General features: G+C 41.4%; 1 protein-coding gene across 1 annotated transcript in view; it reads right to left on the bottom strand.

Annotated features, from left to right (window-relative positions):
• Positions 1 to 17,649: 17,649 nt before the first annotated feature.
• Positions 17,650 to 23,975, bottom strand: part of LOC126334785 (uncharacterized) — a 199,574-nt gene continuing 193,248 nt past the window's right edge. Inside the window, exon 6 of the mRNA XM_049997387.1 lies at positions 17,650 to 18,347. Coding sequence (XP_049853344.1) covers positions 18,114 to 18,347 — 234 coding nt within the window. The 3' untranslated portion in view covers positions 17,650 to 18,113. The remainder of the gene's footprint in view (positions 18,348 to 23,975) is intronic.

Below are 23,975 nucleotides of genomic sequence, written 5' to 3'. Positions count from 1 at the left end.
TCTGCCTATGAGATTTTGTTACCTATGACCAAGCATTCACAGTGATTCAATGGTCTGTAGAGACAATAACATGGCAAATTCTATACAAGCACTCAGAACAACATCTTCTTTTAGTGCAGCAGAATAAATGGTGTTAACACAAAATAAACAAAATTTAAATGACGAGTGTAAAACAGTGAGAATTTACACAAATGATAAACACAAAATAAATGAGCCAATTTCAAAAGGTGGATTGACTGTTCGTGTGTTTGTTGTGTGTGTTCGTTTGTCAATTTTAGATTTGAGATGAGAGTGACCTGCTCCAGTACACATCTATAAATGATGTTGATCTGTAAAAGATTACGCTTAATCCAATAATATCAATACAGCAAGGAACACAAAAATAAGAATTAAAGAAAAGTCTCCTACTGCTTCCTTCTTAACAGCCTTTGCGGAGTCTAAAAATTAACTTTAACATCTGACAGACAAATAAACAATAGGTGTGTAACAGGTTGTATGTTGCATTTTTGGTGGGTAAGTTGGTGCTAATGGAAGGGTTACCCCTTTACTGAACATCATTAGTGGTGGCAGTGATGTCAGTGCAGGACAGGTGAGGTGTCTAGTCTGTGGCAGCAAGGGTAGGCATCTGGACTATTGGCAGACCAGAGATGGGGCAACAGATGACGAATGAGTGGTCTTGTTGAAGACAATCCTCCACGAGCAGATGTCAGTGTCGTGGCAACTGCCCAGAGATGTCAATTGCTTTGTCCGGCACTCTTAAGTCCCCCCTTTCTGGTCGGCAGCAGTGTTACGCTCAGGACAGGTCCCTGGACACTCTTTTTTCACAAAGTGATGGTCCCAGGTGGTCGTGTGATGTCAAGAGCGAGCCTCCGTTATGTGCTAGCTGCAGGCGAGGAGCCCCTACAGCTGCTTCCTGCCTCCATTGGCATGAGTGAAAGGGACGAACTGGATTCCGTCCTCGCCTCCATCGCCCTTGAGCTGCCCCAGTGTCATCACATCCGCTGGCTGCCTGTGCTGTCGGCTCATGTTGGGGGGACGTCACCTGTAGTTCACAGCTGCCGATCTGGCTATGTGGTGACGTCACATGAGCTGGTCTCTCACCAATGGATGTCGCCCGCCTCATGTGACGTCATGCTGGCAGCCGTGCCCAAGGTTTCGCAATGACATGCGAGCCCTTCCAGCTTCTTTCCAATGCGGGCGACTGTGGTGTACTGATCCACATCCAGCCATGGTCCGATACTCGGTCGCCGATGAGAACACTCTAGTCCTCTACACAATTCATAGTGCATGTGTTAGTGCCATGTTTTTACTATGAATGTTTACAAAAACATATAAATAGAAAACCATAACAAAAATAAGAACTAATGGTCATTAAACTTTACAATATTGTTAATGGAAAAAAGTGCCTTAATGCTTCCTTCTTTTAAATAATAAACGAACATCGATAATTACTCTCTTACCAAAAAAACATAAACTATCATTTTCAAGTTATGAAGCCATGTTGCTATGGTGTATGTCATTGTTATGTTAGTTTCCCACTACCACTCAAGCACCCCAATGGTCTAAGCTGGCACAGCCTCCACATTCATACTTCAAGCATTCTCACTCCACGCAACACTTACTTCTAATTATTCTACCTATTGCCAGGTTTAGCTGTCTTTAACCCTTTCGACTTTACGCTGCTCTGGACTTTGATACTTCCTCTGATGCCAAAATATTATGTGGTGACACTGATGCAGATATCTTACACAGAATCTGAGTCGAATACTGTTCACCGCTATCTGCACAATCCTCGCTGTGCTGTCAGCATAGATCAGATATCGGCACGAATTCACCTTTTCCTCTGAAACTGACCAATAACTATTAAAAATCGACCTATAGCTGTCATCAATCAACAGCTGCGCCGGCCGCAGTGGCCGATCGGTTCTAGGCGCTTCAATCTAGAACCACGTGACCGCTACGGTCGCAGGTTAGAATCCTGCCTCAGGCATGGATATGTGTGACCTCGTTAGGTTAGTTAGGTTTAAGTAGTTCTAAGTTCTAGGGGACTGATGACCCCAGATGTTAAGTCCAATAGTGCTCCGAGCCATTTCTTCAACAGCTGCTGCAATGATATAAAAATACAAGGTCTTATTAATTCGAAAACCGGTAACGAGATCACATCGCTCCGCTGGCGATAACGATAATCGAACCACAGAGAGAAAACTAACCATACTCGAACGTCAGTAAGCCTCTGGCGCGTACAACCCATGTCCATCTCGCAAGATACCCCCATCGATATCGGTGGTGATGACGATGTTTGGTTTGTGGGGCGTTCAACTTTGTTGTTTTCAGCGTTCTTACAAAGTCCGAATTTTTACTCAGTACAGTTTTTTTTAAACAGTCCAATCTAGCCACTGTCACGAATGATGATGATGGCGAAATGATGAGGACAACACAAACACCCAGTCCACTGGCAGGAAAAATCCTCAACCTGGCCGGGAATCGAACCCGGGGCCCTGTAATCCGACAGTAACACTAGCCACTAGACCTCGAGCTGCGGACAGGTATCGGTGGCATGATGAAAATAACGCCAGGATCCTCTGTCAGATCTCATATCAACTAGCCACGCGGGGTAGCCGAGCGGTCTGAGGCGCTTTGCCTCTGTTCGCGCGGCTCCCCCCGTCGGAGGTTCGACTCCTTCCTCGGGCAAGGGTGTGTGTTGTCCTTAGTGTAAGTCAAAGTTATATTAAGTAGTGTGTAAGATTAGGCACATTCTTATTCACGAAATAAATTTCTATCAGTGAAACATGAGAGGATACTTGAACGTCACACCTTTGCGGTAAATCATCAAAGCGAAAATGCTGGACTGTAAACTACGAACGCCACACTCATTGATCAGATGTCACAGGAGAAGATCTTATCCGTTAATTATAATATCAAATATCCAAAAAGTGTAAATGTAAACAAATAAAGAACAATACGCCAAATGACTACATAAATGAATTGGAAACAAATGAATATTAACACTAACTTGATGATATAACGAGGCCTCAGTAGCCGACTGCCAATTCCTACGCGGACTTATGCTGCCGTTTCTGTTTGAAGGGTTAGATGAGCAGACACGCCTCACTACCCAGTAGAATGAGTTTTCGGATGACATGAGACAAAAAATGCGAACGAGTCACTCGTGTAGAAATTCAGTCAGAAGCAACAGCCTGTCGCCATGTGTACGTTGGTCACTAGGAACGTCAGGGACAAAATTACGAAATCCAACAGTTTGTTGCAACGCTACGCATGTGTTCTGCTATTGAACTTTCTTGTCCAGAGCCAAATTCCAATTTGTATGCTAGTGGGCCTGACTCGGTTAGTGTTCTGTTATGCTGAGCAAACCACGACTAAGGGTGTAAAGAATTGTGATTCTCATTGTAAACCTGAAAATTTTGAACTGAGAGAAAATGTTTTAAGTCAAAATATTGACAATTTTGCGCCTTTCTAAATTCTGGCGCGCTTACGCCCAATATTTCACGGCCGACGGTTCCCTGAATGCTGTTGTACTCTGTTCTCGTGTCATCAGTCATGCAGCAATGTTGACGTACGTCTGAGTTGCGCGCAATTGTGGTCCGGTTCGGCACCTTGTATATATGCACCACTGACTTCGCGTTCGACCGAGCGTCGTACCCTGTTAAGCGGGCGCTACTACGATATATCGGCTCCTACTGTATAACCAGTGTTGTGGATGTGCCTCCAGGATGGTTTGCACAGTCCTGTCTTTGACATTCCTGGTGACCAACGAACTCAAGGCGACGTGCTGTTGCTTCTGGCTGAATTTCTACACGGACGACCCGTTCCCATATTTGTATAATCTCATTCGCCAGCTCATCTTGCTGGGTAGTGAGACGTGTTTGCTCGTCTCTGATTTCTAAAATTTCTTCCTGTATCTTTTCAGTTACTCTGTGTCCCTGTTTTTTAAGAGCAGAAATAGCCTTCTTGGTTGCGCTCCCTCCGACTTCTTTGCCGCGCTGTCTGGTATCGCGCTGGTCGGGCGTTTTTCCGCGAATCTCGTGCTACTAATCCGGCTGTCCTAGCCCCACGTCTGGAATCTATCGCTACTTCACGCATTTCATCTGACGTTTTCCTAATGTCTTCAGCCTCTACTTTGACATCTGATCTATGTTTTCGACAAATTTATCAGCCCTTCTTTGAATTTCCTCAATTTCTTTTATCACTTCGTCCTGTATCTTTTCCTCCTTGTCTAATCGCTTCTGAATTTCCCAATTTCATTAATGAGGGTCTCCTGTCTCTGCTCTTCTTCCTGCCATCTCTTTTCTTCGCTTTCCTGTCGTCTCTTCCCGGCCTATTGCATAAATTGAATGGTCGATTCTAATTGTGCACTTCCAGTAACGTACCCAGGACTAGACGCACCTTGTGACACCTTGTCCGCGAAATTGGACTGTCACTTTCCCTTGCTGTACCTTTTTCTGTGTTTACATAACTTACGTGACCTGCGAACTCGGCATCGTTTTCACTTTCATTTCCTGAGTGAACTGAATCCTCATCATTTGAGAATTCTTGATTTCACACGTGTTCCCCGTTTGCATTGTGATTTAAATGAACTTCTTCAGCCGTCCCATCTTTTTCTGCATCAATGACTGGCTCTCGTTCCTGGACGACATTAGTGCGCAGCCCTTCTCACTACTCACACGAGCTTTGCTTCTCGTAAGCATTCAAAATGATTCAAAGGGCTCTGAGCACTATGGGACTTAACATCTGTGGTCATCAGTCCCCTAGAACTTAGAACTACTTAAACCTAACTAACCTAAGGACATCACACACATCCATCCCCGAGGCAGGATTCGAACCTGCGACCGTAGCAGTCGCACGGTTCCGGACTGAGCGCCTAGAACCGCTATACCACCGCGGCCGGCTCGTAAGCATTCAAGTCAGTTGCTACTTCAGCAGGTTTCCAACTCTAATCCATCACGCGCCAGGACTCTTCTCTGACCTTCTTTCAAATAATTCACACATTGACGCCTAAGCCCATGAAACAAACCTACTGTAAAATGCCGTACACATTTCCATAAACAAATTAACTCCACAAAACTTGCACAACGATTTTAGCAACGACGCAACATCAGACAGGAACTGACGCAGAAGTTACTGAGAAAACACAATGAGAAGCAAAAATAGATGCCACAGACAATACATACACTAAAATAAAATGACTGCAGCATACTACTAATTCCTGAAATACAACCCATAGCGGCAAAACCGAGTTTAACTGTTCTTAGTGCACCATGGTCACACTTTGAAATATATATATATGCTACTGTCTTTACGTAAAGAAAAGTATTATCTACTCCATAACCCTCAAATCGTTAACTACATAGTTCATTTTTTATTTATGAAATTAGTGAATTTACTCATTTTACTCATTACTTTTGTTTGCTATGTCTGCAGTCAGTTTCAGAACTTAAATTAATAATCAAATTAACTAATATAATGGGATTGAGCCTTGAATTGCTGGTGTGCTTATATATTACCACAAAAATAAATAAAAATGGTAAATAGTGGAAGGAGTTTGAACGAGAACAGTTTACAAAGATAATGACAAGTTTTTGTTCATTCTTTAATAACTACAACGAGCTGATAAATCTTACAAAAAATGATAAACACAAATTAGAAAAGGGATGGTTCTTGATTGACCACACATTCATTCGGGTGGAAACTATAGAAATTCTACCCTGAATTAATCCATTTTAGACTGCAATCTGACTTTGTTTACATGAATCCACTGTGAGACCAATTCTATTCAAATGGACTCAATTACCACCAAGTACGCCATAAACTATGGTTCACAGGAGAACAGGGAGCTGTGAATATCATTTAACAACCCTACACCAGGGCAGCAATACTTTACCCTTTCTCCTTGATTCAGGTGGCAGCAGAAAACAGCACGCTGTGGATGAGGATGTTGTGATGTTTATTTATTTTATTTATTTATTTATGCATTTATTTTACGTGCCAAGATTAGGGCCTTCAGGCCCTCTCTTACACCTAACCAGGTGTAAGAGAGATTGAAAGACATTCAGTTTGTACAGAACATTATGGACATACCACGTTATACAGTATTAATGTTAAAGAAAAAATAGAGATTATAACGGTAATACAAGGATAATTATAGCAATCAAAACATAATTATAACAATCAAGAAGAAGAAGAATAGTAATGACTATGTATATGAAAGTAAACGTATTTTTCTTTTATGAATGTCAGTCCTATTGCTAGTTGGAAATTTTCTCGTTATGATCTTGCAGCTTGTGAGGTTTTCACATCGAGCAGAGATATAAGACGATAGAATGGGGTGAGAGAGATATAGAAGTGGTAGCTAGGTTAGAGGAAGAGAAATAGAATGGTAAAATTCCAAGCTATGATGGAGAGGAGAAAGAAAGAGATGAGAGGGGCACAACAGTGGTGGCTATACCGTCCCTAATATGTAAGTTTTGAGTTCCCTCTTGAATGTTGAGTCGTTCTGGATAAGACGCAGACGGAGAAAGAGTTTGTGTTATCTAAAGATACAGCCAAGATGCTAGACGTATCCGATCTGGTATTACGGTTGTGGACTGCGTTTCTAGGGTGTATCCGGTTGGTGTCGGCGTCTGTAGGAGGTCCGTCAATGCATACGTAACACTAGGCGTGCACCAGGGACCAGCAACCGTCTGAGGCCATGAACTACGTTTATTGCAGTGCAAATCTGCCACTAGGCTCGTCGCTCCAAGGTTATCAGGAACATTCAACGTTGGTTCTCTAATTGGTATATTCTTGCTGAAAAATTAGCGTGGTTTGCAAGGACTTTTGATAATGGTTCCTCTTTTCGTGTAAAGTCGTTCTTAGACTTACCAGTTTATTTTTTACAGTACTTTTGATTCCATTCTTGCAGTAAACCCTGCGTTGTTTCTTGGATCAATCAGTGTGGAACAGGGTACTCTAGACAAAGCTATTTCAGACTTGTCTCCAGTGTGTATATGAAAGTGAAGCGAGAAATGGGGTTGTCTTTAATCCGGATGTGCAATAAAAGTTATTTACTTACCGAAATCATTTTCATTGTCCAGCGCTACATACTGGCAGAGACCTCCAAGATTTCTCTTTCAGCATCAGATACTCTAATCTGGAGATCACTCAAGTGCGTGGTAGAGAATGAAAATTGGAAGTTCGAAGCAAAGTTGCATCATTGCAGTAAAGAAAATTATTGTCTTTTCTGGTTTTCTCTTAGTGCTGAAGACCAATATTTGTGGCTCATATTTGCCCAGTGAAAACTACGTTGCTTTGTTACAGAACGTATGTAGTGAAGGCACTATGATCATGAGCATGAAGTCTTTGAACAGTTAAACCTTTTTGCATAGTTCATTAGAATCTTCCCATGACTGGCTTTCGTTTTTATATAGACTTGCAAATGTGCGTAAGACCTTGTTAGTAGTGTTCCTGTACGTTTTGATGATAGATTATTATATTTTTCTTCGCTGTTATAAGTTTTTATTAAAATGATAAATTCCCGTAATTATTTAACTGGATGCTTCCGCAAGATAATTACTATGAATATATCAAATTTTTTGCTGGAATGGAAGACTTTAGAAGGAAATACGATATTTGTTTTGGTAAATTCAACAGAAGTATTTTGCAACTGACGCTGCAGTTATAAGCGCTGTTATTTGGATAGTTATATCTTCGGACATGAGAGTTCGTTCTGATTGACGTGACTCAACTTCTATGTTGTAATCGCAGAAGAATTCTTTTCTTGCCAGTATGAACAAAAGAAATTATATTTTGGTTTAACTATCAGAACTGCAATCATTAGTTCTCTCAGCATTTTGTATGAATACAAAACGACTTAGAAATGTATGAAGCGTCTGAATGAAGACATTGGATGACGAAATTGAAACTTTTAAATGTTGAACAGTAGATCCTCTATGTGAATGAACAAATTTTTGTAAACTGAAACACTTCACAACTTACAGCGTTCTTCGTCACTCTGTTCATATGATCTCTAGATTCTATAATTATAAACTCTAAATTTTGAGTTGCTTGACAGGTTCACAACTGTTGCCTCCGAAATAAACAAAGGAAATCCTTCATAACTGACACAAAAATGCACAAGGAATCCTCTTAGACAAGGATACGGATAGTAAAGTTTTGTGTTCATAAAATCTTTCCTGGCGAATACAAAGTACTTTCTTTGTGTCTTTTCTAACGGAACACGACGAAATTAGACGAAGTAAACCGTCAGTGACATCTGGAAATGTAATGATCACCACCTAAGGCAATATTGAGGATTTATATAAAACTGGTATTGCTAAGGATTGAAGTGGCGTAAAAGGTGCAAATATCAATTAGTTGGACGTCTGGAAATATCTGTCCTTGTCATAAACTGCATGTTGGGCGTAGCGAGTGTCTCAAATATTATTTAGTGAAAATTTGTTCATATTTTACGTTGTTATAAACGCTGTCTCTACCGCATGTCAAAGAATTAAGAATATCAGCAACAGTGTGACGTAAGCAACTACGCGGTCGATTTTTATATGCTTATAAAATTCCAGACACTTTAAACAACAATATATATATAAGAAACCCAGCCAACCTTGTTACATCGGTGTAACGTTCATGATTCACGGAAACATTCGATGCCATCCATAACAGGCGCTCTTCATGCTGAAATACTGCTTGTCAATGAGTTTAGTTGTGCCCATTGTTCTTCGTCTCTTATTGCTGTGTATATATGTATGTCTGTTTCTGTGCAGTCTAAGTGTAGTGTGTGTCTGTTGTTCACGTACTTCCGAAGAAAAAGACATGTATTATGGGGAACCTTCTTCTCTGCATGTGCGTGTATGTGTTTCAGACTCACACGGTTTAAATGTGCGGGATAAGGTCCGTATCCAGTTAAGAAATGTACCACACTGCGGCTGGGATCGATAGGTTCCATTTTCAATCGCTCCCTTATGTCAAGGAGAAAGTCGTGAAGTCTACGTCCCTTAGCATTTACATCCAACTCATTTTGCCATATATCCAAACGCCATCTATTAAGGTGACGTGCGTCTGTATGTTACACCAGTTATTGTGTGTACTTCATCTACTCTCCCCATCTTTAATCACTACCGTGCAGCTCTGTATTTGATCGTGATATCTAACGGCACATTCCGAGCTCCACACATAGTACATCCACAAAGGTGGTGCCAAAGGCTCCAGATAGCCAAAGGAGGACACTTCTCTGTCCTCTTCTGACTGATGCTTTGTTGGAGACCAGGTTCAGTCTGTGTGTCCACGTTATAGCTGCGGAGCTGAGTACTGATTCGAAGAGTGCACGGTGGTCTGTCCGTATGATTCGTGAAGTAGTCTGCACTGGTTTGAATATAGCGTCACCAGTTTATATCGTATTTTTTCTTCTTTGTCTGTTGTTAGCCTTATGTGTTCGTGCATATTCAGTTTCTCGTCTGTACGTCCCCCAAGACAGCGCGGAACACGTGCTCGTTTGATGTGTGTGTACCCAATTTTAACTGAAGGATTTCTTTCCAATAGTGTGTATGTTGATTTGTTTGTGGCTATCCTGAGTTCGTTGTTGTGACACCGTTGTGTAATTGTTTGTAATATTACACTGTCTTTCTCTTCTAGCTGGGCTCTGTTGTCTACAGTAACCACAACTAATAGGTCATCTGCGCAGGTGACAGTTCCGTCTGATCTGCCATCCCCATCTAGAAGTTGTAGGAGGGGCTCGATTTTTATGTCCCAGAAGATGGGGCCGCAGATCATCCCATGAGGACAGCCTCTGGTAATTATTTTAATTACCTTCCGGCTGTCCATTATTCATTCTACTACTCGATCTTTACAGTATTCTAGCAAACTGTTGTGCAGTGATTGCAGTACCTTCAGATTTCTTAACTTTGAAACATTGCGGGTCACCAGAGGTTATCGAATGCATGGGCAACGTCAATCATTATTGCCCCGTCGTATTTCTTCGTATTTCCGTCTTGTAGTATTACCTGTGCATATGGCATGGTTAATGGCATCATCTATTGATTTCTCAGTTGTTAAGTCGAGTTGGTGTTGGCTCATGCCCTTGACAGCTCTGTGGGTTTGCAGGCGCTTACACAGTAGCTTCTCCTGAATCTTTGCTAGGGTCTTTATGAGGCGTGTAAGTTTTCGGATCTGAAGGATCCCTGTCAGCTGATTTCTTCATAATGACTGCTTTGGAGGTTTTCCAAGCTATAGTTACCTTTACCAGTCGTAAGGCATCGTTCAGTAACGTTTATAGGAACGGTGTGATATGCGGTGCTCGTTTTTTCAGTGTTTCCGTGTGGATACCATCTGATCTAGGTGCTTCCTTGTTTTTAAGCTGTTCTTGCGCAAAAGGACAACTGACAATTGCAGTGTTGTATGGTGTGAACAGGTTTTCTCTTAGTGTTTTGTGGTATTATGTGTCTGTGTCGGTGACGGAGTCAGGCAGCAATTTATAAAGCACAAACTCCGCGGTATTCCTCGATCCCTTCGACATCGTGTCGTCATCCTGCCTTAGCGTTCCAAGAATTATTGGGGGTTTTTATCGTCTCTGTCAGTATTTTGTATGGTTCTTTCAATATATTTTTCTCTGTATGTGTTGTTGCCAAACGTTCCCATTATTGTCTACGCGTGTTGTTTAGGCTGTGCCTGTATAAGTCTTGTGCATGCCTGTGTGCTTCAAGTAGTATGCGTCTGTCTCTGTCTAGTACCGCCCTGTGACATAATCGTCGTTTGCGTCTGGCATCTTATTTGAGTCTCTTGCGTGCCTGTGGCCTTCCCCCTTCACCAGGGGCTCCCTCCGCGGTCTGCGCCCGCTAGCTGCGATCTTCTGGAGCATTGCCGTTCCCTTAGTTCCGTCCGCTGCAGTCCTGGGTGTTCTCTTTGCGGTCCGCGCCCGCTAGACACGCTCCTGGGTGTTCCATCTTGGGTTTGGTGGGTTTGTAATCCCCTCTGTGGTACCAGGCATTCCCCCTGAGGTCCTCTCCCGCCCTCCGTGATCTGCTGGAGCGTTGCTGTTCCATTTTCGGTCTGCTAAGATTCTAGATATTCCCTCTGTGGTCAGCGCCCTCCAGACCCGACCCTGGGCGTTCCATCTTCGGTCTGGTGCGCCTGGAACTCTGTATGGGAAAAAGTAAGTAAACTGTTATTTCAAAACTAATCTCCATAACTGTTAATAAAGTTATCCCACAGTGAGACGACATAGTCAATACCTTCATAGAAAAATGTTTGGTGGTTACCTACAGAATCGTAATTCTACCTAGGCGTGCATCTCCTCGTCTGTAGCAAATAGCGGTCACGAATGTCTTTCCTCAGGACTGCTAAAATATGAAAATCGCATGGGACTGAATGGAGGATGACTATGGGCTTCCCAGCAAAACTTGTGCAGCGCAGTCGAAACAACCTTGGTAATATGTGACCTGCCATGAAGACATTTATCATCTTGTCTCTCAATGGGATAAGTATGTTAACAGTTACGGCGATTAGTTTTGAAATAATAAACTGTTTTCTTACATTTTCCCATCAGTTTCGTTTACAGTTTTCTGACCCTTGTAGTACCTGCTTTCTATGTCTTGTGGTGCTATATCGCAGACGTCTGACAGGAATAGGCATGATTATTATCAATTTATAATTTCTTTCTCATGCCTCTTTCATATTATTCAATTTACGTAGCAGGTAAGTCTTTCTACCACGGAAGTCTACTCAAGATTTCCTAAGATGGCATCTAAGGTCTTTGTTGTGTTATAGTTAATCATGCTTGAAGATATTAATCTTTCCTTGACTTCTGGACTTGTCGACCCAGAAACACACCTTCTTTTACCATCGCTGTTGAAATACGTATGTTACACGAATCCTGTGTTTCCTGGAACTACGGCCCTTACGATTTGACGATTTATTTCATAAGTAGAAGTTTCATGAGAAGTTCTAGAAGTAATAAATCCGCACCAGTTATCAGACTTTCACGCTGAACAGTTTTATTGTGTATGGTCGCCATCGGTCTGACAGACACTTATCCTAGCCGGGAGGGGGCGGTTTTTCTCCCAGGTTCCGTGTCCCCTTAACCCCATCCCCCAAATAAAGAATTTTACTGTAAGCGTTTCTATTTTTACATCTGTACATTTCCAAATTTCTCTGACTTGTGAGAATAGTGTATAAAGGAAACTTCGAGTCTCGGAAATTCGAGAAATTACAGGCTACATTTAACACAGAGTATTTTCCAATTGCTTGCGTGATAGCCAGGCTACGTGGACGGCTTTGCAGCCGCCTGCTTGATAACTCTCCTGATAGGAAAGGTTCACAACCGGAGGCTGACCTGCTGTCAACAACAAATTCGCCGGCTTCTGGTAGCCGAGCGGTTCTAGGCGCTACAGTCGCAGGTTCTAATCCTGCCTCGGGCATGGATGTGTGTGATGTCCTTAGGTTAGTTAGGTTTAAGTAGTTCTAAGCTCTAGAGGACTGATGACCTGAGATGTTAAGTCCCATAGTGCTCAGAGCCATTTGAACCATTTTGAACAACAAATTCGTTTTGGTTCGGGAGTCCATAAGGAGAAGCTGCAAACGGCTGGAAGCTGAGTAAGGGACGACGGGAAGGGGAAAAATCCTCCGATCAACAAAAGTTTCAGAAAGACTGATTTCCAGAATTTGGCGGAAACAGCCGGAAGAAATAGAATGCCCCTTGTTTACACACTCGCATAGTCGTAGTCTAAAGACTTGTGCTCACATTCGTAGTGCTTAGCGAAATACAGTATTTATAATGAGTCCACACTGTGACATTACATTGTGTAAAATGTGACGTCGACGTTTTGAGAGTTTGTAATTACGGCAGTTCTTAAAACAGCTGCATGACACATGTACTTCTAAAACTTTCGGACGAATCGTTTTCAAAAGATGTGTCTCTGTGAATTGCAGTTTCTCTGCTAAAGAGATAAAGAGGGACTGAGCACTGAGGTAATCATATTATTATTATTATTATTATTATTATTATCATTACATTGAAATGTGTTATGTTATTGTTATTATTACTATTATTATTATTATGAATATTGTAGGCACTTGATAGTGGGCGCAACGCAGAGCTATGGTTGGTGGGGGGAAGGGGGAGGGCGACAATAGCAAGCCTCGAAATCTGCCTAGTCCGAAGAAACGAAAGCTAGTTGCACGCTTGCGGTCAGGTTGCTTCTTTTCACGTGGCGAAACGTCCCGCTGTTAAAGGAAACATGCCTACTTCTTTTTTCCTTGTTGCAATCGTAAGAACAAAGCAATTTCTTTTTAGCTGCCACGTATTTGCTTTCATTGCATTGAATTCTGCTTGCTTTCTACGGTCTTGTAATTCCCTTTTATCAAACTGTCGTTAGCAACTAAGACAGGGGATATGTTATTTTCATTGTTCATCTAGGCAGTTTGAGAATTGATTTCACCAATATCCTATGAACTGCGCTCTAAAATGTCCTTGACAACGAAATTATGTTTTCACACTTGAATTTGGGTTGGTATATTTGTTAAGGATCGCCCACTTTCACACTGGGAACAGGACCGCTGTAAAACAGTTAAAACAGTTTTATCTACTAGCTTCGATCTCTTTCATAATGAAATGTGGTCTTCATGAGCGGCTGTTCGATCTTTTCTTTGATACCTGCCGGTGCTGAATTTTTCCAGATGTCACAACACACAGCACAGAAATTAGGTCCTCAGACGTTTTATGCCTCGTAGCTATCATCGACTTCGTTTATGGCTTTGCTACTTTTTCATTTTTTTTTTTCAGCGGCAGAGAAAATTCTGAGCCAAAATGGCGCTCAATAGAAAGCAATGTAGATATGTCACTTTAGAGCATAATTTTTTTACGTGTAACATATTTGCTAAATACGTCTACTGTTGCCCTTACTGCGAATATGTTTAGTTATACGGAAGCATTAAGATACTCCAAAGTGTACTGGTTCTCCTATACGGCGGTAAAATATGGTCCACGAAACTACGATGACGCAGGTTCTTGTACAATTCCAACTGTCGCCGTTCATGTTTCTCCTGAGTTCCTGAGACTAGTCGGTGATGGTTTTTTGCAGAAAGCGTACATCCGTGTCCCATATAGTTAATACTAAATTTGCTGTTGCACTAGAACAACGTAGTCGAAGAAGGCTCCGCCAGGGGCAGAAAGGACGTCTCTGACTGAGTGCCGCTAGTGGCCGTCGGGACGCGTTATTTCTGGTGTACGCCTGCCGCTGCCTTATTCCTAGCCCAAAGGCCAAGGACAGAATGCGGACTTGTCTGCGGTGAAAGCCAGCTGGCCGTAGCACGTGTCTCGGCAGACTGCACGTCTGTCTGGTGCTATTCGCGTCCCACAATGGGCCTTTACAACGGGCCGACTCCATCGCTATTTCGGTACACACTGAGCTCGACGCCAGCGCGCCAAAGTTACGTTAGGGCCTTCCTCTTCCGACGAATCCTATTACGTCAGTTGTAAACATCCGACTACTACCGCTTGCTGAAACTGGCATCAGCTGGGTGGCAGTAAAGGTGGGGTCGACGCTATGTTACTTCGGGAAGTTGCTATTAACGGTACAGCAAGTCAAGCCAAGTCGAAAGTCACAATTCCTTGTTTTGGTTGCCTGCTAATCTCCACAAAGGTGAAATATCACACACGCAAACTATATCACTAAAAGTTCATCTCGAAGAAATCACGCTTTTATGAATATTCGTGCAACGAAAGATCATCTGAAACGTATCCAGTTTTTGCAAAGCTGTTGTACCTGATTGGTTAATTTCTTATACGTCACAAAACTCAACTGTAGCACTATCAGGACGTATGTTTATACTTAAGAGCCTTCTGATTTACGTGTCTCACATTCTGAAGGAAAATATAATTTTTATTTCTACCGTTATTATTATTATTTTTATTATTATCAGTGTTATTCGGTTTAATTATTTGTTACTTTGATATAAGCTAGTGTTGCTAATTTATCTATGGCGTGATGTGCAACGTATTGTTAACTTCTTTGTACAGAAAATAAATGATAAACGATAAGTGTATGAATACATGGCTTCTCTTGTAGACGCAGACGGCTTACACCTTACAGCAACGCTTTAAGCTTGTGGCGACCGTTCAGTATTGCGACTGCCAATCTCAATAGATGCGTTACAACATAATCCACCGATAGAATAAGACTTCCGATTCAAAATAGTTTTGCCCAATTGCTGCAGTCTCATATTACTTTCCATACATTTTTCTTTAACGTGTGCATTTCAATGGCAAGTGAATGAGTCCTTACTAAAGAATCTTCTCCTACACGATTCAACACAGTCTCTTCAAATTCTATGGTGCAACCACACATTGCTTCGTCGAGAACATTGACCAACTCTGAGTGACTTGAAGAATCTAGTTTCTTGTAAGTTTCTTTCCTCGCCGACAATTCCTCATAGCATGATGCCAATTGTGAAACGTTTCACTGCATATTTATTTGTGTTTCTAGATATTACATACTGCTGCACCGTACATTAAATTCAGTACCGGCCTGGAAGCGGATGTAAAGAATATCGTTCAGACTCCGAGAAATAAATATGGCTAAGCTCCGTCGTGGACACAGGACGAACCACAGACGATTTTGTATTGTTTTCAAAATATCGCTGCCACTATCGACACGGCAAGAAGTTTTGTTATTCACAAATGTCTTGGTCGCTTTTGGCATATATATTCAAATATGCAAATAATTCGCGACCAAGATGTTTGTGAGTAAAGGAATACATTTCAAGTAGACCGCGTGTTCCAGTTTGATAACGTCAAATTTCATGAAAAACAGGTGATTTACAAACATACGCCTTCCGTAAGTTTGATAATTAAAAACTTAGTACCGCCTAAGCTATTTTTTCACAATATTGTTTTTGTAGCTGTCAAGATGATATCTAAAAGTTATGGGAAGTCCACAATGTAAAAGCACAACTTTGCCTGTAATCATTAAAAAACAGACGATAAAGTGAAAGTTGGACTGCAGTGTTATCTTTTTCTCTGCTATCCCTCTTTAATGTGGTAGCAGTATACAGGGTGAGTAATCTAAAACTTACACAGCAGATGTTGCGGAAATGAAAAGTGCTGTTTACGTGCGGTTTTCACAGAATGGATTGGTAGTCATAGGCTGGTATTGTTAGCCAATAAACAGATTGTAATAATCCTCAGAAAATGTATTTTTATGCAAACATACAATGTTTTGAATGGAACAATGCCTATTGACATCAACAAAGTCAAAGTAGGGTAAATTAGAATGTCAGTGGGGTTTGTTGCAGGATTCTAGTGCGAGTCGCTTACGAGGTGTATTTGGAAATATTTCCATACAGCCATTCAGCCTGCGTAGTTGATTTGCACGATGTTGTTACGTTTATTTACAGACTGCTTTATGTGTTCCCAGAGTGCTTTGCGAGTGTACTAGCCAGTTAGTGTGAAGAGTCCAAGCAGTATGTCGTCAGTAGATGACGGGATTTACCAATTCAGAAAAAGCCGACATGCTCATGGCGTATGGAAATTATGCACTTTGTTCTTGTGCGGTGACTTTAGTCTGGCAATGGTCCTACGCACTCTACATCGACATAGGTTCCACCCCTATCACATCTCTCTCCATTAAGAGCTGCATGTAAACAATTATGAGAATGGTATTATCTTCTGTACATGGGAATTAACGCAGGGCAGTCCAGATGTATCATGTATCTTCTTTAGTGATGAAACCATGTTTACCAATCATGGTCAGGCAAACAGTCGAAACATGTGCTATGGGTCCGTTAACAATTCCCGTTGGGTTTATCAGGTAGAACGTCAGCGTTCATGAGACGTAAACGTGTGGTGTGTGATAGTGAACCATCAGCACATACGCCAGATTTTCACAGATGGAACACTGAACGCGCAAAAGAATCACAGGTTCCTAACAGATCATCTTCCACGGATGTTAGAAGATGCCCGTCTGCAGACGGAACCTATGGTACTAACACATGATTGTTGTCGAGCCCATAGTGCGCGAAGCACTACACCGAGTCTTCGCGAATTGTTTCCAAACCGCTGTATTGGACGCAGAGGACATGACCTGTTTCCCGGATTTCACGCCTGTAGACATTTTTTCTGTGCGGAAAGCTGAAGAACGCTGTCTACAAGGACACCAGTTGTTTCGTTACTGGTCAGAATCCACACAACTAGTCTATGCTCTTGTGTTGTTCTTTAGTGTGTGCTACCATAGGTATCGTACAGGTGTCGGTGTGAGAACTTTTCAGAACACACTGACATTCTAATTTACCCCACTTTTAGTTTGTTAATAACATTATGCATTGTTCCGTTTAAAAAGTGTATATTTCCAAAAAAATACATTTTCTAGCTGTTATTACAATCTGTAGACTGGCTAACTATACGAGGCCCCGACTGACAATATATTCTGTGAAAACCGCACATCAGCAGCACTTTCCATTTCCGTAATATTTGCGATGCATGTTTTAGGTGATTCATCTTGTATAGTCCGTAGTTAAAAGCGAAATGTATACTTCAGAAAGAAAAACTGTGTAAGATTACTTATGAACTATTTCCGCTGTGGCCAAAGTTAACTAGTGTTTGGGTTGTAACGTATTAAGTAATTCAGGAAGAGAAAGAAGTTGCATTAATCATTTTCCAAAGTTTTTATTGTTTGACAACGTACATTACATGCCAACATCTGGCATCCAAACACTAATATCAATTTACCATCCACCAAAATAAATTATTCGGGTTCTGTTTCCATTTATTTACAGTCCAAGGAGTGACGCTAAATTCTTCAAGAAAACTCATCACAGCTTCTTGATTAGCCACTAATAAATACGAATATTGTGTCTGTCAGCGAGCAGATTGTGTCAGGCAGAGATTTAAGAGGAGCAAACGATTCACAGATTATAGCGGAGAAAAATATTGAGGAGCGTGTGTTGGTTATATATTCGTAAAATAGGGCGTTGCACAGCGATTTATGTTTTCGATGCGATTAATCTCGTGCGTGTTTGTGCCCTGATAGGGAGAGCGATGAGAAAGTATTACAAGGTATAACTACTCGGGTATAAATATTCAGCCTCATCGGGGAACACACGCTCAGTGTGGCCTAGCCACAGATGCAGCTGTTTACGGCGATAATGGTCCTGGTGGCGCCCGTGGCGTCCCGGTAGTAGTGCTCCCTGTGCTCGGCGGGCGTACAGCGCAGCAGCGGCCCCTGCAGCGACGACACGCACGCGCCGCCCGGAGACCTGTGCACGCAGCGCGAGAAGGAGCGCCCCTCGCAGGCCGCGGGGCCGCCGGCGCCGGCGCCGCCTCCGTCACAGCGGCCCACGTCCACCTCCTGCCGGCAAAAGCACCCAGTCAACACACGCGCACTACCTCTAATACTGAGTTTCATGGCCTACTCTCCGATGTAACTTTTCACCATAAATTATCCCTTACTCATGCCAGATATATTTCTCGTTGTTTAGTACTAAAACCAAGTTTTTGTATCAAAACACTCAAAGATGGCAAAAATAACAGGTTTTTGTGTCATGAAAATCCAGTATCGCAGAAATATTTATTTATTTGTTGTTTACTTACTCTGATCAGATCAAAGCCTTCAGACGGTATCTTACATCAGACCAAGAGCAACACATCCCAAAAAATATTACAAAACATTTCGTTATGAACTACTGATTCAATTACATACACCTGCAAAATTATTATGAGAACAATTAACGACACAAATCAAACAGAAAAATTATAATAATGACATTAATAATAACAATAATAAAGGCCATTAAGAATAACAATAATATTTGTTAATTTTGCATATCAGAAACGAAAGGGATACTGAAAGAGGAGAATATTGAAATGACAGTGACAGCGACTGTTCAGAAAGAAGAGACATGCAACAGAGGACTCTGAAGACAACGGGGAGGGGGCGTAGGGTGATGAGACTGAATTGCGAAAAAGTCTCCTGTGAGACACGTCACCGGTTCCGCGTAATGAAAGCGGAGAAAATTAACAAATTACTTAAATTGCAGAAACGAAGTCGTTCTCCCTCCCGCTCACATTCCTGCACTATTTTAGCGCTTGTTTCTCCTCTACGCATTTCCAAACAAGAATTCATGGACTCGACTCACAGCAACGACATTTTTCTCACTTTTTCGTTATCTTCTCACATTTTTTCGCTTCTACTGTTACTGTTTCACATTAAGCTTCACATAGCATTTGATTCTCTCACTCGAGTTCTTGTCGCAGAGATGGCAATTTCCGTTTCTTTCAAAGTCGTCCCACTTTGGAAGTATTGTCCAAATATCTCATCATTCACACCTCCATGATCCAAACTCAAAAACGCTTGCTTGTTATTTGTCCCTGTCATATTCCAATTTTTCGACAAATTTTCCAGGTCTACCGAAATTGTCTCATGCTCATTCTTTCAGCGATATCACACGCACAAGTGGCAGCTTTTTTGGTCTGAATCACGATTGCAGCAATAAAAGCATTCCGGTACAGAGTGTGTATGGACGCGGGAGAAATAATACGCGCTCTACAGAAAAGAATATACAGGTTGAGTCAGTAAGTATTGCTACCTAGAAAAACTCCGAAAGTATGATAGTATTCTAGGCCAGCAACGGGGGCAGCATTTGCAAGTGAAATTTTTAATGCCATTGCAGGAATTTTTATAGCATTCTTTCTTTTGGTGATTTTGAGAGCAAAGGCCAAGAAATGATAAAAAAGAATAAGATGAGATTGGGGAGACACTTACAACCTTTTTAATAATCGGTCCATGTCGTGATAACAATAGGTGTAAAATTCGAAGAATTTGTAGGAAAACGGATAGAAATGTCAGCTTTCTATATTTGCAAATTGTTTTCTCACAACAATTATTTTATGGTGTTACATCACGTGCATGACAGAGTTATACAATTTACGATCATCAACAAATAATGGGGAAGAACAGGCTGGAATTCTAATCCAGCAACTCAAAAGCATAAGAGCAATACAGTGTTTACTTGCGAGACTAGCTGAACTTCTTACAAAAGGGAATAATGTAAATAAGTACATAAAACTGCAGTCAGTCACTTTCTTGAATAGTCATTTATTATTCTATGAACCGATTTTCGAACTTTTTCAGCTTCATCTTCAGATGGTTTTCTGGAAGTTACATCACTATTTCTAGCATAATGGTGCGTGCGGCTTTCTTCGTTAGTGTCCATCTGTCTGCTTCCATTTTGATGGCCAGTTGGTACATCACTTCTCACATTTTTACACAATCTGTATTTATTTACACTATGACAGCGAAACTTTGTCAGCATCCAGTAGGTGCTATACAATAAAAGCTTAATCAAAAGGAGTAACTTTTCATTTGAAACTTCCTGGCACAGTTCATCCACTACACTCATTACTTGTATTGCCCTGTCTCTTCTCTTATTCCTTCACATCTGATTTGATCCTACTTAGGTGTTTCTCTAGTATTGCCAAACTCTCCATTCCTACGATGTAATTAGTGCCATTATTGCAGTGTAAATTTGCATTTTAGTTCTCATACTTATCTCCTTCTTCCCCAATATTGTGCTATTCACCTGACAACAGACTGCTTTCTTAGTTCTATTTATCACCTCTTGTTCTATTCTCCCGTCACTACTTAGTATTGCACCAAGATATCCAAAACCGTCTACTTTTCCAAGAGGCCTTCCACAGTATATACTGCGTTCTTCTACACGTCTGCTCTGTTTTCCTACACCGTTTAAGACAAAGTTATTTATGGTTCCACAGAACATGTCATGGGCAATTTCCTTGTCCCTACATCCTCAATTGGAGCGTGACCTCCATCTTTTTATGATTTCTTCGTAGTCGGTACTTCATACCCTAGACTTCTTTACTGTCAAAAGAAATGTCCATTCCAGTTTTCAGGCGATTTACATTTACTTCAGGGAAAGGCTGTAAAATATACAGGGTGAGTCACTAACAGTGACAGTAACGTTTTTGAAGATCAACGAAGGTCATAAAGGTGGCATGAACGTCCATTTACAGAAGGTGTTCGAAGTGATGAGCATTGGTATCAATGCAGTGCTGCAGTCTACGTGTCATGGTTTTGCGTGGTATTCGTTATCACTTCGGCACTTATCGAAGCACATGCTCTGACAATTCTCTCTCTCATATCTTCAGGTGTAGTTGGAACGTCTTTCTCAACAATGTGTTTTACGAATCCCCACAAGAAAAAATCCAGAGGCATCAAGTCTGGCGAACGAGCCGGCCACGACACATCTCCTCCACGTCCAGTCCAACGATTTGGGAATTGTCTCTGCAACCCATTTATAGCCATCACCGAAAAATGTGCCGGACACCCATCGTGTTGATACCATATTCTTGCCTATAGGACGTAGCTTTTATTACAGGAATTTTCCATTTTGTTGGTGCAGATCGTAATAAAACTTAAATATTTAATGACTGTTTTAAATGTGACTTCAGTATTAATAAAGAGCAGAACTACACTCACCAGCCTCTCTAACCAAGCTGTACAATAGCGGATTCTCGTATGATATGAAAGACAAGCAAGGAAAGAAATGATGTAGAATAAATTATGCTATTTCTAAAAACATATTGAAGTGTTCGTCAGTATACATCATTTTTGTTACACTTTGTGTAAATAACTTTAAAGACTTGTCCATTAGAACAAGCTATACTAAGATTTGCTTATACGTAACACTTCTGCTTTCTGGTAGAGTAGTCTGCATTTGCAATGCTCGTATCTCCAAAATTGTATGTAAAGCAAGTGGAAAATTTGCGTCATTGGTAGATGCTGAGAAGTTTCTCCTGCTGCTCTGCTAAGAATGGTTATGGAACTCGTTTATGTACCGAAAGGAAGAAAGATTGGTGTTTAACGTCAAGTCGACGGCGAGGTCATAAGAAAACACCTTTTCGAAGGAACATCCCAGCATTCGCTTTAATCGAGTTAAGGAAATCACAGGAGCATAACCCAGAATGACCGGACGGAAATTTTGACTCCGCTCCTCCCAAACGGGAATCCACTGTGGTAAAACTGCGCCACATCGCTCGGTGTGATGTGAAAGTATGTTCAGTTCTTTATCATTGCCAGTGTCAGTTTTTCAGTTTGTAACATAGTTACATATAAAACGAATCAGATTTGTAATTGCAATCGATAAATGTTCACTGCAGGTCTTCTTAAAGCTTAAAATAAAAAGATCTAAGAAATTCGTTATGGTTATCGTACTAAACTGACAACATATCGGCACACATCGTATAGGCATCGTCAAGGTTCTTATACGATACCGTATCAAAATACTGAGAATCGGTTGCTCCATCTCTGGGATTTCCATCTCGTCAAAAAGATGGCTAAAATATTGCGGTGATGATTCGACGGTGCTCTTCGTAGGAATTCCCTCGAACTTTTTCGTTACGTGATTGACGTATTTAGTTGGTCCTTGGCTGATCGCTTGATGATTCACTGTGACCGAGATGGTTAGGGCTTTCCAACGCTTGTTTTTCACTGATGGCGATGAAGGATTCTACGTTCACCGCTTCAACATCCGACTGAGAAAAACCCAATTTTTATTGCTCTACTGTCCATAGCGATTTGGCAACATCTGTTTGTGTTGCTGAGAACCTTCCGAATACGTATCGAACCTTTGCTGACGTAGTACTAACAGGAAAGGAATTCTTCTGGAGACTAAGTATATACTCCCAATGTTTCTGTCCGTGATTTTATACTTTGATTCACTTAGTTAAATATATCAATATGAATAATTACGTGATACGTGTAGCTTTCTCGATGGATGTTAGCTGCAAGTATATGGCCTATAAATCTAGGTAATGTCTCATGAAGTAAGATAAGCGACAGTTACGGACGGCATAAGTTGTTAATTTGGTCGTCAATTCTTTCTGTCAGGTTAAGCAAGCTTTCGCCTATGGAACAGTTCGCAGCTAGTGGTCTAGTGGCTAGCGTAGCTGCCTCTGGATCACGGGGTCCCGGGTTCGATTCCCTGCCTAGCGACTGGCCGGCGAATGGGTGTTTGTATTGTCCTCATCATTTCATTTTCATTATCATCATCATCATTCGTGACATTGTCTAGATAGGACTGTGAAAAAAAATGGGACTGTGTAAAAATTGGGACTTCGTACGGGCGCTGACGACCGCGCAATTGAGCGCCCCACAAACCAAACATCATCATCAAGGCCTGTGGATCAAATTTGTTAATAACAACTTTTTTGTGCCTCTGAAGAATCGTATTAATGATATTACACTTTTATTGGCGTTTTCCTGAAGTTTGCGGTAGAGAGCTTGGAGAGACCTGGTAAAACACTCACAGAGTTATCTGATCAAGTTTGGGGTTTGAAAAGTCAATTAATCGCATTAGAAAGCTTGAAATTTGGTTTACCTTCTGAAAACAGATTTCTGCTGCTGTGTGGGCTTGGTTTCGTTATCACCAAACTTGGTGACAAAGAGGAAGTGTTTCATCTGATTTAGTTACTTATTACAACGAACATAGGCACTGAAGACTAATTACAAATTTTTCAGCCATTTAACTTTTAGAGATTTCCTCGTCATAAATTTTCAAAATTCGTTATTAGACGACATTGTAGTTTCATTAAAAACGTGGCCGAATTCAATTTCGTACCATGAACTGTTTGATTACGATGCCTTTTTTTCATATTAAATTTCTGATTTTTACGTAGATCACCTATTTTGTTTTCCAGGTTAAGAAAAATTACGTTATCAGAAAGAGGAATAACACTCATTCTCTTTTAAAGAGAGGTTAACGAGGTGTCGACGTTTTGTTCGTATATAAGGGGCGTTCAAAAAGGAACGAGCCGGCGGCTGGAATGCGCAAACCGATGACAGGAGGATAAAATGTGTGTGTAACGAGGTGTGGTTCCGACCAGAGCATGGAAGTTCACAGACCGTCGCTATAGGGCACGTGTGCACGTCACGTGACTATACAGAGCTAACAGCAGCATG

This window comes from Schistocerca gregaria, chromosome 2 (assembly GCF_023897955.1).
Source record: "Schistocerca gregaria isolate iqSchGreg1 chromosome 2, iqSchGreg1.2, whole genome shotgun sequence".
Taxonomy (NCBI): domain Eukaryota; kingdom Metazoa; phylum Arthropoda; class Insecta; order Orthoptera; family Acrididae; genus Schistocerca; species Schistocerca gregaria.
Note: the sequence above shows the minus strand (reverse complement) of the source record. Positions and strands in the feature narration are given on the sequence as shown.